The 13,546-nt window shown below is 54.9% G+C and overlaps 1 protein-coding gene across 1 annotated transcript; it reads right to left on the bottom strand.

Annotated features, from left to right (window-relative positions):
* Positions 1 to 10,147: 10,147 nt before the first annotated feature.
* On the bottom strand, positions 10,148 to 11,066 carry PI3 (peptidase inhibitor 3). The gene is made up of 3 exons (XM_049817410.1): positions 10,958 to 11,066; positions 10,626 to 10,781; positions 10,148 to 10,419 (listed from the first exon to the last, which is right to left on the bottom strand). Exons 1-3 carry the CDS (start codon positions 11,019 to 11,021, stop codon positions 10,415 to 10,417), a joined length of 225 nt encoding a protein of 74 aa, XP_049673367.1. The 5' UTR covers positions 11,022 to 11,066; the 3' UTR covers positions 10,148 to 10,414.
* Positions 11,067 to 13,546: the final 2,480 nt, after the last annotated feature.

Raw genomic sequence — 13,546 nt, 5'->3', positions numbered from 1 at the left:
AGGAGCTGAAGCGTGAGTGGGAAGCAAGGCAGGGAGTTGCCAGGGCTCTGCCCTTAATGCCCGCAGGCAGGAGGGATCACCCTGGGAAGGGGCTTGGGGAGACATGGAGGGGAGACACCTCTGCATCTCCTGCTGCAGCTCAAAGTCCTGGCTGGAAGCAGCTGCAGGAGAGCAAAGTTCACCTTGCAGGCTGCAGAGGCCCCATTTAGGCTTGTGCTGGCATCACAGCATCCTTCAGAGGGGACTTGGCTGCAGCATCAATGGTACCTGAGGTGAATTTTCCCTTTGCTGCACAAACTCAGATGCGAAAGGCCTGACTCTCCCGTTAGCCGACCAGAACTTGTTGGCCTGACTTCACACTGACACTGGCAAGCCATGGCAGGAAAGGAAGACTCCCACTTTAAGGCTCTTTCCTAGCGAACTGAGGTGCAAGGGCCCTTACTTGGCACAGCCAGGTTTGCAGCCGCGCTGGGAGGGCGCAGCTCCCCACGGCACGGGCCAGCCCCGTGCCTCTGCCGCCACTCCTGAACTAACCGGCAGTGATGTGGAGATGGGAAGAGGCAGAAAATCAGGTCAGCTGGAAACGCCTCGCCATCTCTTCCTTTCATGTCTCCCCTCATCCTCCTCTCTTGGGGAAGCCCAGGGGGGATTATGTCGATAACCACACGGCAAATCCTCCACGCGGGGATGGAGGGTGAAACCTCTTGCCGGGGTCTCTTCTGCAGTCTGGAAGCAAATCACAGAGGCAGGGTGAGTCTGAAGCCAGCAGCCATTTCAGTACTGCAGTGAGTCATCCCGAAAGGCGCTCAGCTTGTGGCAGCTCCTTTCCTTTCTTCCTTCTGCCTTTTTTTTTTTTTTTAATAGCTGATGTAGCAATAAATTAAAAAATAGGGGAATATATATATGAATATAGCATGTCTGCAGAGCTCCTTTAATTAAAAGAAAAAATCTTCAAGCACTTTTCAGCCCCTTGGACATCCGTTGTGAAAGGCCAGAGCCGCTGGGTACCTGCCACATGGGAGGGTGGGATAGAGCGGGGCGAGCACCAGCGCACCTGCGAGCGCAGGGGCATCCGTGGAGCTGGCTGTCAACGGGGGCTGATTAATGCTGGGGACATGAACACAAAGCATTTCACAAATAGTCCTTTCCAGAGGGAAAGAGCTAAATTAGGGCAGACACAAAAGCCAGCTCTTGCATTTCTCAGTGGCAAAGACTTAATATGTGGGCTTTCCTTAATACTCTTTTTTTCCTGGTGGTTTCTGCATTTGCTGGTGTGTTTGTCCTCCCTGGCCTCCCGTGAGCTCTGAGAGGGTGTTGCTCCAGCCAGAGGGGTTTGGGCTTCTCCTTCCCTTGCCATCGGCTGTCCCCACACAGCCTTGCCTCTCCCTGGAGCCAGCCCACGGGGTGGTGGGGAGGGAAAACCGAGCCGTGATGGCAGCATCCTCTGAGCAGGAGGAGGGGAGTGGGGACCACCAGCTCTGGGGATCCCATCCCTACAACCCTCATCTTCCTCCCAGAGCCGCAGGGTGTCTGTAGGCACTGCTGCCCAGGGGGATCTTAGCCTGCTCCATGCCAGGAGATTATTTAACCAATCTCCTTCAGATTTGAGCCTCCCTCAAAGCCGCATGGGAGCCTTTGGATGCACCTGCAGCATCCAGCCCCCTGCAGTAAGGTGATTGCATCACCATCCATCTGTGGCAGGCACGGGACAGGCTCTCAGTGTATTGCCTGGCAACTGCCCATGGCTCTGACAGCCTGAAACTTTTTTGGCTTGGAGTTTGACTGAGCCCACTGGGTGCCTAAGCCAGGAAAGATTAATGAACATTTGCTGAACTTGCTGGAGACCTTGGCTTGTGGTTGTGCTCTGAAGCTGTAACCAGAAACATGAGAAAATTTGGAGTCGTAACACAGTGGTGGCTATTTTTGTATAGATGGGGAACCTCTGGAGAGGGAACAGGGAGATGCTGCAGTGTAAAGTCAGGTACTTCAGAGCAACGATTTACTGTCTGGAGGGCTTCCACGTGCCCTGAGGACATGCATTGCCTCCTGTGCTGCATCCCCTCCCTCCGCTCTGTCTCTGCCCCAGATTGTTTCACTGCCCTCCCGCTTCCGGGACGCATCCCCAAAATCAAATTCAACAAAACCAAGGGCTCATCGTTAACCTGCTGGAGCATCTCCGGCCAGGTCTCCCCGTGGGCCAGACAGCCCTCTCCAGACCATTCCCAGCAGGGCTAGGAGCTGCTGCGGGCAGGGATGCTGGCAGAAGGGCAGGCAGCACAGTGTTAGAGGAGAGGTTAATAGTGAGGGCTCGGTCTGTTCCCTGCCACCTGGCTTTGGTGCCCTAGTCAGCCCAGGCACATTTCATTTACTAGTACAGACAAAGCCACAGCAACTAATCATCATACCCAAGCTTGCACAGGCAGCACAGGCTCACTGCTTGATTTCTCTGCCAGGAGAGAAACAGGTGAAGATGGAAGCACAAATTTCATTGTAATTAAATCTTACAATATTGCAGGTCAAATCATGCGAGTAACCAAGAGTGCAGCCAAGCCTTTGACTCTCCACAGGCTCATGCAGTGCAGACACTTGCCCTGAACTTTGCTTTTGATAACTGTGTGCAGCCATGGCCATGGCCACGGAGGGAGCACGTGGTGGCTCCTGAGCCCCGCTGGGCATGGCCAGGCAGGATGGAGCAGGGAGGTCTGTCCCCTGCCCCTCTGCTGCCCCAGATATGGCACTGCCTTATAAATTAGTATTTAGTGATGATACGAGGAGACAAGTTGGAAATCAGTCTCTCCATGCAATAAGGGGATCAGGAGAGTGAGATGCTGTTTCCCTGAGACAGTTGATCCTGCCGATACTCTTATCCCATAGCAAACACAGGCGAGGGGCTGGCATCAGTGGGAGCAGGGGCAGTAAACCTGCCCTGGGGGTCTGCCTCTTCACCAGAGCTGGGGATGGAGACTGGCCACTGGGTTTGGGCCCCTTCAGCCCCTGCCTGGCTGTGATGACACAGCTAGAAATTTCAAGCCAAAACTATAAAGTGCTGATGAATTGTCACTATTGGTATTTTGCAGGTGGAAGTGCCCCAGTGGTTTGAGCACCCAGCTCCCATTGCAGCTCTGCCTCCAGCTGCCTCTGTGCTGGCAGGGGTGTGAGTGCAGAAGCAATTACAGCTGGAGATTAACAGAGCATGGGCTGAGGGGGAAGGGGCTTGCCCATCTCTGCAAGGATGCTGTCTTTTGGGCTCCCTGCAGGAGGTTTTGGCGGTGCTGGAGCTGGCGAGAGGGGCTCCGGTGGCAGAAGGCCTTCAGGTTTTGAGGCTCTGAAGGATGCTGGGGGAACTTGCTGGCTTCCTCCATCCCATCTCTGCCTCTCCCTCCTGCAGACATCATCCCTGCGTGGCAGGACGCCTCGGGGCCAAGGAGGAGGCCTTGGGGCTGATGGAGCTACAGCATCAGCGATCCGCCCCACGAGATGCTGGAGCATTAGGGAGCAGGGTGGCATGTCACCCCAGAGGTCAGCAGCAGATCGACCCTGCCGTGGTTCAGGGCTGGTGATGCACTGCTGGCCCCAGGAAGGCTGCAGAGCCACGGAGGTGGGAGCAGGGGTGTCTGACAGCTCCTTGGCCTCCTGATAGATATTCCTCTGCTGCTGCATGGAGAATTGCTGCTGTCTTCATGTCAGAGCCCAGATTTTGCAGTGCCAGCTATGGATTTTTCCCTGCCACACAGCTGGCCTGGCTGCTTGTCACGGTATTTTTGTAGTTTTGAGGATTTTTTTACCAGGAGTCTTTGAGCAAGCAGCAGAAGAGCAGCCAGGGGTGCAGGGGCAGACCCAAGGACGAAGGTTTGCTGGCTGAGCCTGGCTGCTTAGGAGAAGCATGGGCACTTGCACCTGCAAAATGCACACAGGATTCCATGCTTCATCACCTCCTTCCACCAACATTGCCATGTTGCGGGCACCCCTCACTCTTTCACTGATTTACAGAGTTCAGGGCTTGCCTTTTTAGGTAGATTCCAGTACCAAGAGAGGACACACCTACCTTCTTTCCGAAGTCTTGGAGCAGTGGAAGAAGCATTTGCGGCCCAAGAAAATACCCATTGGCGGGCAGCCCATGCTGGGATACAGCATGGCATCCAGGCAGAAGTCCCGTTTGCCTGGGCCGTGGAAGGAGCCTCCCGATGACATTTCAGAAAAACATTTTTCTATTTTTAGTGGTCATAGTGCACAGAGCCAGGGAGTCAGTATGTAAGTCCCAAGCACTGGTCCAGCCCCATGCTGGAGACCGGGGCTAATGTGAAAAGCAGTCGTGCATCTCTGAGGATGCTCAGAGCAGCAGCAGGCTGCCCTGGGCTCATTAATGTGATCGAGTCACAGGAGCTCCTGAAGCAGAAAGGTATTTGGACAATGGCCCACTGCCTGCTTTTGGTCTCCGCTCGGTCAGGCTCTGATTGCGCTGGGACCAGGGTGTTTCTCTGACTTGCACCGTATCTCGGATTTGTGCCTTGAAGGTCCAAACCTCTCCATTTGCCAGCCTATGCAAGAACACGACACAGCGGTCTGTGATGCTGTGCTGCTTTTGCCCATCTCTCCCTGATTAATGTGAAACCCAGCTTCATGAATCATTCATGAAGCTTTATTTAGTATAATGATTTCTGACATCCAGTGCCTGGGAATAGCATTTTGGGACAGACCGTTTGCGACCAACGAACTCCAGAAATAATGAGCTGACGTTTATCCCATCTGAACCGGGAACATACAGAAGGGGAGGGAGAGGGGTGAAGCAGCCGTGCCTCCTTTGGAGGGAATCACAGGTTCCTCTCTAATTAGCCAAATGTGTAAAAGCTAAATATTGACATAGCTTTGCAGTTCCCTGTGTCTTGCAATCACATTGCATGTTATTAACCTACATAGTTGTCGGTGAAAGGAGCATCTGTGTGCGCCTTGGCACAGGCAGGGCTGAAGAAGCAGGAATTCCCCCATGCGATGCTGCTGATGCTAACGGTGAGCTGGTGCCGGGACCCAAAGGAGCTGGAAAATGGCTTCCCCACTGCAGCTGGAGCTGGTGAGTGGCAGGAGCTCATCTGGGCTGCCCTTTAGCATAAATAGCCCACCCTCCTCTTCCACAGCACTCTTCTATGGGGGGGCACTGGTGTCAGCTAGAAGGGCCTTGCTGCAGGTGAGTGGCCCCATTTGGGAGAGGGTGTGCAGGTACCTCAGCGCCTGTGCTGGTGGGTTTGGGGGTGATAATGAGTTTGTGACCGTGAGCTGGTCCGGAGTATGTGTGTGGCTGTGAGTTGGGATCTGTGCCGCAATTTGGTGCATGAGCAGGGCTGTTGTAGGGCAGGTGCCTATAGGAGGTACTTTGCTTGCTGCTGGTGCTTTCCTCTCTGCAAACTGCTTCATGTGAGAGTCTTCAAGTGCTTTGCCAGTCTTTGCCAAAGCTCTTATTTAGATAATGTCCTGGCTGACTCAGACATCAGCCTGTCTGAGGGGCTGTGAGTCTGGCCCTGGAGCCAAGAGCTAGGGCTGCAGAGAGGGCATGGAAGAGGGAACCCGGCAGCCCTGACTGCATTGCTGCCCAGCCTCCTGCTGAGCTCCCACACATGCTTTCATGCAGTGTAGCTTACTGCAGAAGAAGGAGGTTTCTGCCTCCTCTGCCCTCTTTGTGGGGACAAGGGACTGCTGGCATGCAGGGATCTCCCCCAGCTACAGGGTGCTGTGAGTCCTTAATTTTTTGCCTTCTTTTCCTTTCGTTTCCCCATCTCAGGGAAATCCTGCCAGCATCTGGCAGGCCTCCTTGGGTGTGCAACCTTGTGTGGCTGTAGCAGAGAGCAGCCTGGTGAGGATTCCTGGTGGGATGAATGCAGAGATTGAGTGAAGCGGCTTGGCACAGATCTGCTGCCTCTCGGCTGTCATGGGGCAGGCAGAGCCCTTTCTGCACCAGATCGAAGGGCTTCATCAGAAGCAGCTTGCAAGGCTTGGCAGCACTTTAGGCAGGAGATAAATCGCAGCGGGCTGCTCTGGCACCCCTCAACCACAGTCCCATTCCCTGCCAGATCCTACTGCTCTGGGGCTCCCCACCATGCGGCAGCAGGCTGGGTGCAGTGCACAGCTGGAGTGATGTGCTGGAGCCAGAAAGAAGGGATAGGTTTCACCCCAGATGTCTCAAAGGCTTCCTGGTGGCAGGTGCAGCCTCCCTCTTCCATGCAGTCCTGGGATGTGGCTCCCCCTTTGCCCTCCCAGCACAGTGGGAGCTGGTGCTGGGTGTTTCCCTTTGCAGCGTTTGGGGAGGGTGCGAGGGCACTGGTGCATCCTGGCCAGGCAAGCCAAGGCATGTTCATGGCAAGACTCCAGAGCAGGAAAAAGGCATCCCTGTGTCTTCAGAAAGAAAATGCTGGAGGGCATCAGCTGGTGTGAGACAGTTCTGGCCCTGACCACCCTCTCCCTGCAGCTGGAGGGTGACTCGGTCCAGGTGAGGAGCTGAGTTTCTATAAATCATCCCAAAGAAGAAAGCACAAAGTGAACTCATACATCTGTTGACCTTCAGCAGTGTGAGGATGGTTTATTTTTCTGCAGAGGTGTTTGTATATATATTTCTTTTATGGTGGGAACCAGAACAGTATTGACTCCTTTTTCCACCTGAAATACTGCTGCTTCTCTGCAGAGGAGAAGAGGGCTGTGTATAGCACCTGACCATGGGCAGAGCCACTGCCAGGTGGATCTGCTCAGCCCAGGGTACTTTCTCCTCTGGATTTGATGCGATTGCTGCATCCTGCTGGGACTACAGCTTTCCACTCCTGGGCCAGGCTAGCTAAATAACCCTCCCTTTTCAAAGGTTTTTCAAAGCTGTAGTAATTCTTATTAAACTAGTTTGAATCATCTCTTGAAAAGGTCTCACATCACTCTTGAGCACCAAGCTGTTCTGTATTCAGACCCTGATCACCCAGTTTCCTGAGCCAAAGCATAAAATGTGCAGGGAGAAGACTCCACAAAAATGTTAAAAATATGTTCAAGTGTGCAAGGGGTGTGCTGCAGGTGAGACCTTACTTCCCCATCCTCTGCCCTGTCTCTGAGTGGCCCAAAGTGCATTTCTCTGTGGAGCAACGCTGCCTCGGTGATGCTGATGGCTCCCTGGGTAGCCACTCTAGATGTCATCCCCTGGGATGTCAGGGAGTGTTGGATATTTCCTTTGGGATTGATCCAAGAGCAGCTGGCCCCAAAACCCCTGTTTTGAGGGAAGATGGAGTAAGCCAGACCTGCTGTATGCAAAAGGAGCTGAATGGCTCCCTGCCACACAAAGGTGCTGCTGCTGCTGTGACATGCCATGATGGATGTTTCCAACCCAAAGCTGGGTCCTTAAGTGCAGCCTTTCCCATGTTCCCAGCACCAGACCTGGTGGGCTTGTCCCAAGAGAAGGTCCCACAGCAGCAAGTCCTGAGCTGTCGTAAGTCCCCAGGCAGAGAAAATGAACCCCTTCATCTCCAGGCTGCTGTAGACGTCAGGAAGCAGATGACGTGGGAAGAACCAGCATAGAAACATCTCCTCTCTGGGACAGGACTCGCTGCTTTTCCTGCTGTCTTGCTGGCATGTACCTAGGACACAGAGGGGAATTCCCTTCCACCCCAGAGACCTGGATCTAAAGGACTTAGAGTCAAAGCCTGCTGCCTGGAGCTTACCACAGTCAGTGGTCCTACTCTGTGCATGTTTTGGTGTGTTGCCCAGCTCCTCCCAGGCAGGTGCTGACTGCATGGGGGGGTACAGGTGAGTCTAATCCACAGTGGTGGGAGCTCCCCAGTACAGCTGTGGTGGCAAGCTGGGTGTTGCTGGAAATGCTGTGCATGGTGGTAGGGACCTGTGCCTGGGGAGAGGAGGGCAGAGGATTTGTTGATGCAGGTGGATGGATGTACATAGTTGGTGAATTAATTGCCTCAGGGATTTCTAACTTGCAGTGCTCCCAAACAGAAAGCAGTAGGACCAAGGCAGGCCAGATGTCCCCATAACATCCTCCGGCCCCAAAGCCATCTCCTGCCTGCCCAGGCCAGCAGCTGGGTGACAGCAGTGACATGGGCAAAGCTTGCTCTGTCTCAGGGCAGGAGGAGGGACCTCTCCAGACCAGCACATGGAGATCTGGGGGCCCCAGGGAGCAGTTTTTGGGAGGGTGAACCCTTCCCGTGCTGCTGCTTTGCCCTTGTCTCTGCGGAGGACCCGCTGCACCGGGCACAGCAGCTGTTGGGCTGTGTGGGACCTTGAGTGCTGCCAGGCAAGAGGCACCCCATGTCTGGAGCTCTGTGCTTAATCAAACCAATTAGCAATTTAATCTTGTTAACAAACCAAGATAATTGCAGCATTATCAAATTAGCCAGCTGTATGGAAATGCTTGCTTAATAGCTGATAATAGCTGGTCCTGATGGAGGAAGGAGGGCTGTGATCTGTGACTAATGACTGGCAGGAGGTGTAATCAGGCTTCTCTGCCCTTGGCCACTGCACCAGCCTGGGCTGCCTCAGTGCGGGGATGGTCAGGGGAGTGCTGGGGCTCTGCCCCTGTCACCCCATGGCTTGTGTGGCGTAGTGCTTCCCTGCTCAGAGGGGTGGGTTGGTGTAAGGATGGCAGAAATATTTTTCCCCCAGTAGGACACTGCACTGGTCAGAGCAATGTCTGATTTCACACTGAATTTAGCTGATGAGCTCCCAGCCCTTGTTCTGCCTGTCCCTGCCAGATCACCTGGCATTTCCAGCCTTCCCTGGTACTGCATGAGCTCTCCAGTTCTTTCTGCCCTCCCTTGGCTGAGCCAAGCAGAGAGGTGGTCTTTCACCACAGGACTTCTTTCTCAGTCACTGAATAACTTCTTTGCCTCCCTCACTCCGGTTCCTCCATGGGGGTGACTGTGGAAGGACTTGTTCCAGCAGATTCTTTCCCCAGCCTTGGCCAGGGAGATTCCAGTGTCTGCCTTGGGCCATGTGAGATGTTGACTCCACAGCCAGAGGTATTTGTGGGTGGCTTAGATACCTGGCCAGATCATGCTGCTCTCCAGATTGCCTTGCTCGTGCCTGGCAGTGGGAATCAGCCCTTACACGGCAGCAACTCCTGCACCAGGCACCTTTCAGGCAGTGTCTGCAGGGTGCTCCTCCTGGGCAGGGAGGTGCGAGGGGCTGGGAGCTGAGCTGTTTGTGGGGTCTGCCTGCAGGTTGAAGGAGATGGAGGCGAAGTGCCTCCTCCTAGCCAGCCACCCCAATGTTCCTTTCCCTCTGTTGTCCAGCACTCATTCATTTTCCTTTCTGTTCTCTCTAGCATATGTAGACAGACCAGGCTCCTCTCCCAGTCTGGGCTGGGTCTGCTTGTTGAGAATATGATGATGGGACATGCAAGCCTGGCATCAGCTATGGGGCTGGGGAGGGGCTGGCAGGCACTGTTTGCTGGGCATCAGTGCAGACTGGGTGATGCTCTGCCCCTGTAGCACATGGGGGCAATATCTGGCTCTGCCATTGCACTGGGCAGATGCTGGGCAGGTCCCTCGGGCTGCACATGCTCTTTTCTTCTGTTTCTCAGCATTTCCTGATTTTTTTTTTTGGCCCTGGCACTCAGCTGTACAAGTTACAAGAACCCTTTAGAGCTGTGGTTTTGTGCCCTGGCTTGAGGCTTTCCCAGGCAATTTTCTTCAGCTGAATTTTGCCCACCAGCTCGGGTTCAGTGAGGGGCTCAGCACCACCTGGGGTTTGGGTCTAAATACTTGCCCTCCAGATGTGCCCCCCAAGTGAGGTACCCACAGAGAGGCTTTGCCTCCTGCATCCCGCTGGGCAGGCAGGGTCAGTCCCCTTCCATAATTCTGTCCAGCTTGGGGTGTCTCTGAGGGCACAGGCTGCTCTGCAGGGCCCCTCACACCCTGGCAGGAGAGTCCCTTAAAGCGTCTCATCATGTTTCATTCCAGCCCCTTTCCATCGCCTTCTCCTCCCGGGGTTTGTATGCCTCTGGATGGATTTGCTCCCCCAAGTCAGCCCCTAACCTCACTCTGGGTGCGCAGCTGGGCTGTTTTCATCTTCCCCAGACAGAAAATCTGGGGTGAAAGCAGTAGAAGCATGTGCCAGGATGGACCTGGAGAGAGGCAGGAGGAGGTGGGAAAAGGAGTTGCACACCGTGAGCATCCCTGGGACAAGCTCTTTTATTTGTTAAAACAGCGGTGGGGAAGCAGAGGGAGAGGGCGAGCAGGTGGCACGTAGCACTGTGTGGCAGCTGTCAGCGAAGTGGTGCTGCAGCCAAGGTGGTCTCTGAGCACAGGCTGGTGGCTGTCCCCATCTATCTGGGAGCTGGCATTGGGCAGGACAAGCCTTAGCAGAGGTGTGGGCAGCTGGCTGGTGCCTGGGTGGCATGGGGATGCTGAGAAAGCCCTCTGTCTGTCCTGGGAGCAGGAGCTCACACTGGGGAAAAGGAGAGAAAGCAGCAGGTTAGGTCCGGCGCTCAGAGTAACTCCAGCCCACACGTTTGGCCATCAGTCGCCCCACCAGCCTGACAGTGGAAGGCTCTGGCAGCTGGACACAGCTCCCTGCCCAGACCCACTGTCACTGTATCCCCCCTCTGCTACCTGGGGAGGTGGGCACAGGAGGGGGGGCCCCTGAGACCCTACCGTAGGAGAGGGAAGGTAGCCTCGAGATGCATTTCCTTCCACAGAAGGTTGGGCAGCACTTCTTGTACCGTGGACAGTGCCGGTCAGTGTAGCAGTGGTTCGGTGGGTTGAGCATCGCGCAGGTGATGTGGACGGGTGGGCAGGACCAGGCACTGCCTGCAAGAGGAGGGAGTTGTTTACTCCAGGCTGCTGGTAGCTGAGAGGCCCTGGGGAGATGCTCCCTGGCAAAAGCCCCCCTCCTCTCCCCTCCCATCCCACAGGATCCATGCAAACAGCTCCTTCCCAGCCCCTGTGATTTTCCTCCCTGTACCTTACCCTAGGACATCTCATACCTGTCGGCAGCTCTGTCCAGAGGATGAGCATCCCCACCAGGAAGAGAGCAGCCACCGACTTCATGCTGCTGTGTCTCTGAGAGGTGCGAGCGTGGAGAGCTGGGGCATGCCGACATTTAAACCCTTGGGGAGGATGGGGGTGGGGAGCTGGGCTGGGCAAGTGCTGGTGTTTGTACCTTTTTCCTTTGCCATTGCATTGTGTTTCCTGGAAGCCTTTTGCACAAGATACAAATGGGATTATTCAATTGCTCAAAAAGCAGCTGTTCCATTGCACAACTGTCCCCTGCAGACACACCTGGGGCTGAGGGACAAGCCAAGGGGAGATGGTCTAGGGCATCATCCCCCAAGCAGGCTGGAGGCAGTGGAGCTGCTTTCTGCTGGGCAGGTATGCTTGTCCAGGACAAACCATTGCGGTGACCGTGCTGTGTTCCCTTCTGTGGGTCCATTATGTGGGTTTCCCTTCTACCTTGTTTCCACATGGACCTGCTAAACCAAACCTTACAGCATGATCCAAATCAGCATGGGGCTGCCTGCGCCTTCCCAGGGATGATCCTTTGAGGTTTTCCCAGAGGAAACCTGCCCCAGCCTCTCCTGGCTCCTGCCCCGCTGGTGGCATGAGCTAGTGTGGGGAAAGCAGCTTTGGCTTGGCCAAGAGTGAGTTTTTCCCAAGCTTTGGGGGAGGCACCTGAATCCCAGCTTCTTCTCTGGGTGGCTGCTGCTGTGTGGGAAGCAGGTTGGTGCTGGAAGGAAGTGGCTGGCTCACCAGGGTAGGAGCATTAGCTCCATACAGCCCTGTCATCAGCCAAACATCCGTGGTGTGACTGAGACCTAGCTCTGGATGGCTGTAGGGATAAAGGGCTGTGGTCCTCGCTCACAGGGCAAAAACCTCACCAGCCTTCAGGCCTCCATCTTCTCCTTCACAAGGAGATTGTACCCCTGCTCTGGGCAAAGCTGTTTTCTTTAGGTGCTCTTGGGTAATGGGAAATTACTCCATTTCCGACCAATGGGTCAATGTCCCCCTTGCCTTGTGTAACAGGTTCCTGGACCCCTTCCGTGGGATTTCTGGGGCTGGCAGGAACCTGAGCTGTGCTGGAAATGGGTGCTGGGAAGGCCCTGGGAGGGGAAGGCATGCTGCAGCCAAACTCCCTGTGTTCCTGCAAAAGGCATGCTGGGGCAGCCCCCGATTTTCCAACTGGGCAGGGCAAGGAGCAGCAAAAGCCCAGGCATTGCCCCTACGTGCTCCATGCAGCCCCCGAGTCCCCTGCCATTGCCCTGCCCTAGCCTGTGGAGCCTCTGCTTTCCCTCCAGGGCACATGGGCATCTCACTGTGCCCTTTTCTGCTCAGACTTCCCTTCTCATGTCTCAATGTGCCATGTTAACTGGACCTTAACTTACTGGGTATCTGTTAATTATTGTCCAGTTTCCCTAATGATCCTGTGGCTGTATTTAGCTCTTTGTAAAGTAATTTATTAAATATCTGGGAGAGTATTTAGCCAACCCAAATAGACTTTCTGGGCTGTGCACCAACAATTCAGCACTTTTAATGAGAAATGCAAGCATTGGATTAATTTTTAAGCAATCTTTTGGTGTTCAGCTGCTGCCAGGGCTGGAGAGGGCAGTGCTGTGCTTCCAGCTGGTGCCAGGATCTGGCTGAGGTGGTGCTTGGGGCTGCACCTCTAAGAAAGGAGAAAAGACAGGGAGCAAGGCTTGGATTCAGCTGCAGAGAAGCTGGGGGGGAATAAATCCATCTGAAGGACTTTTGATAGCACTTTATCCATGGTGAGTCCATAGGGGAAAAGTTGAAAATCTGCTTCTATTGCAAACTCCCATGGAATAACCCGGACCATGGCATTTCTGTGCACAGGACTGCCTGCAGTCCCCATGTTGCACTCTGCTATGTGTGGAGCACCCACACCCTAGGGTCCTGCAGAGCCATCCCCATCCCACACTGCTCATGCTGTCCTCCATGAAAAGCACTTCATGAGCCTCCTCCTGAGGCAGCATGGCCTGAGCTGTGCAATGCTGAGGATGCTGCTGCCTGATGCTGCAATTTCCCAGCCTTAGCAGGGCTCTCCAATTTATATTTCCTGGGGATGGCAAGGCGGGAGGCCAGCAGCCCTGGTTCCCCAGCTTGGGGCTTGACCATGGCCAAGCCCCAGCCTTAGCAGGGTGCACAAAGCACCCGAGCGATGCCTTGTGCCCCACCAAGCAGCCCTTGTCCCCTACCAGGTGATGCAATGCTTTCAGCCTGACGTCAGGTCTATCCATCCATCCCCAGCTCATGGCTGAAGATGCTCCACTTGCTCCCGGGCTTGGTCCACCGCCTCGGGGTGCCCAGGAGAAGGGGGTGCCCCCCAGCCCAGCGCACCCTCATTAGCGCTGGTGTCTGGTGCCATCTAGTGAAAAGCCATTAATGAGGCTTTGCAGGACCACGCACACACGGCTCCACTCCCACATGGAATCCCACAGCCTGTCCTGGGGATGCTTTCCCAAAAATCCCACCTCAGCTGATGCCCAGCTTCTGCTGCTCTTCCCTGTGCCTCCCACCCCCCACACCTCCCCACCGATGTTTTCCCATCCCCAGGGCCA

This window comes from Accipiter gentilis, chromosome 14, assembly GCF_929443795.1.
Source record: "Accipiter gentilis chromosome 14, bAccGen1.1, whole genome shotgun sequence".
Lineage (NCBI taxonomy): Eukaryota > Metazoa > Chordata > Aves > Accipitriformes > Accipitridae > Astur > Astur gentilis.
The sequence above is the reverse complement of the archived record's forward strand: the minus strand, read 5'-3'. Positions and strand labels throughout refer to the sequence as shown.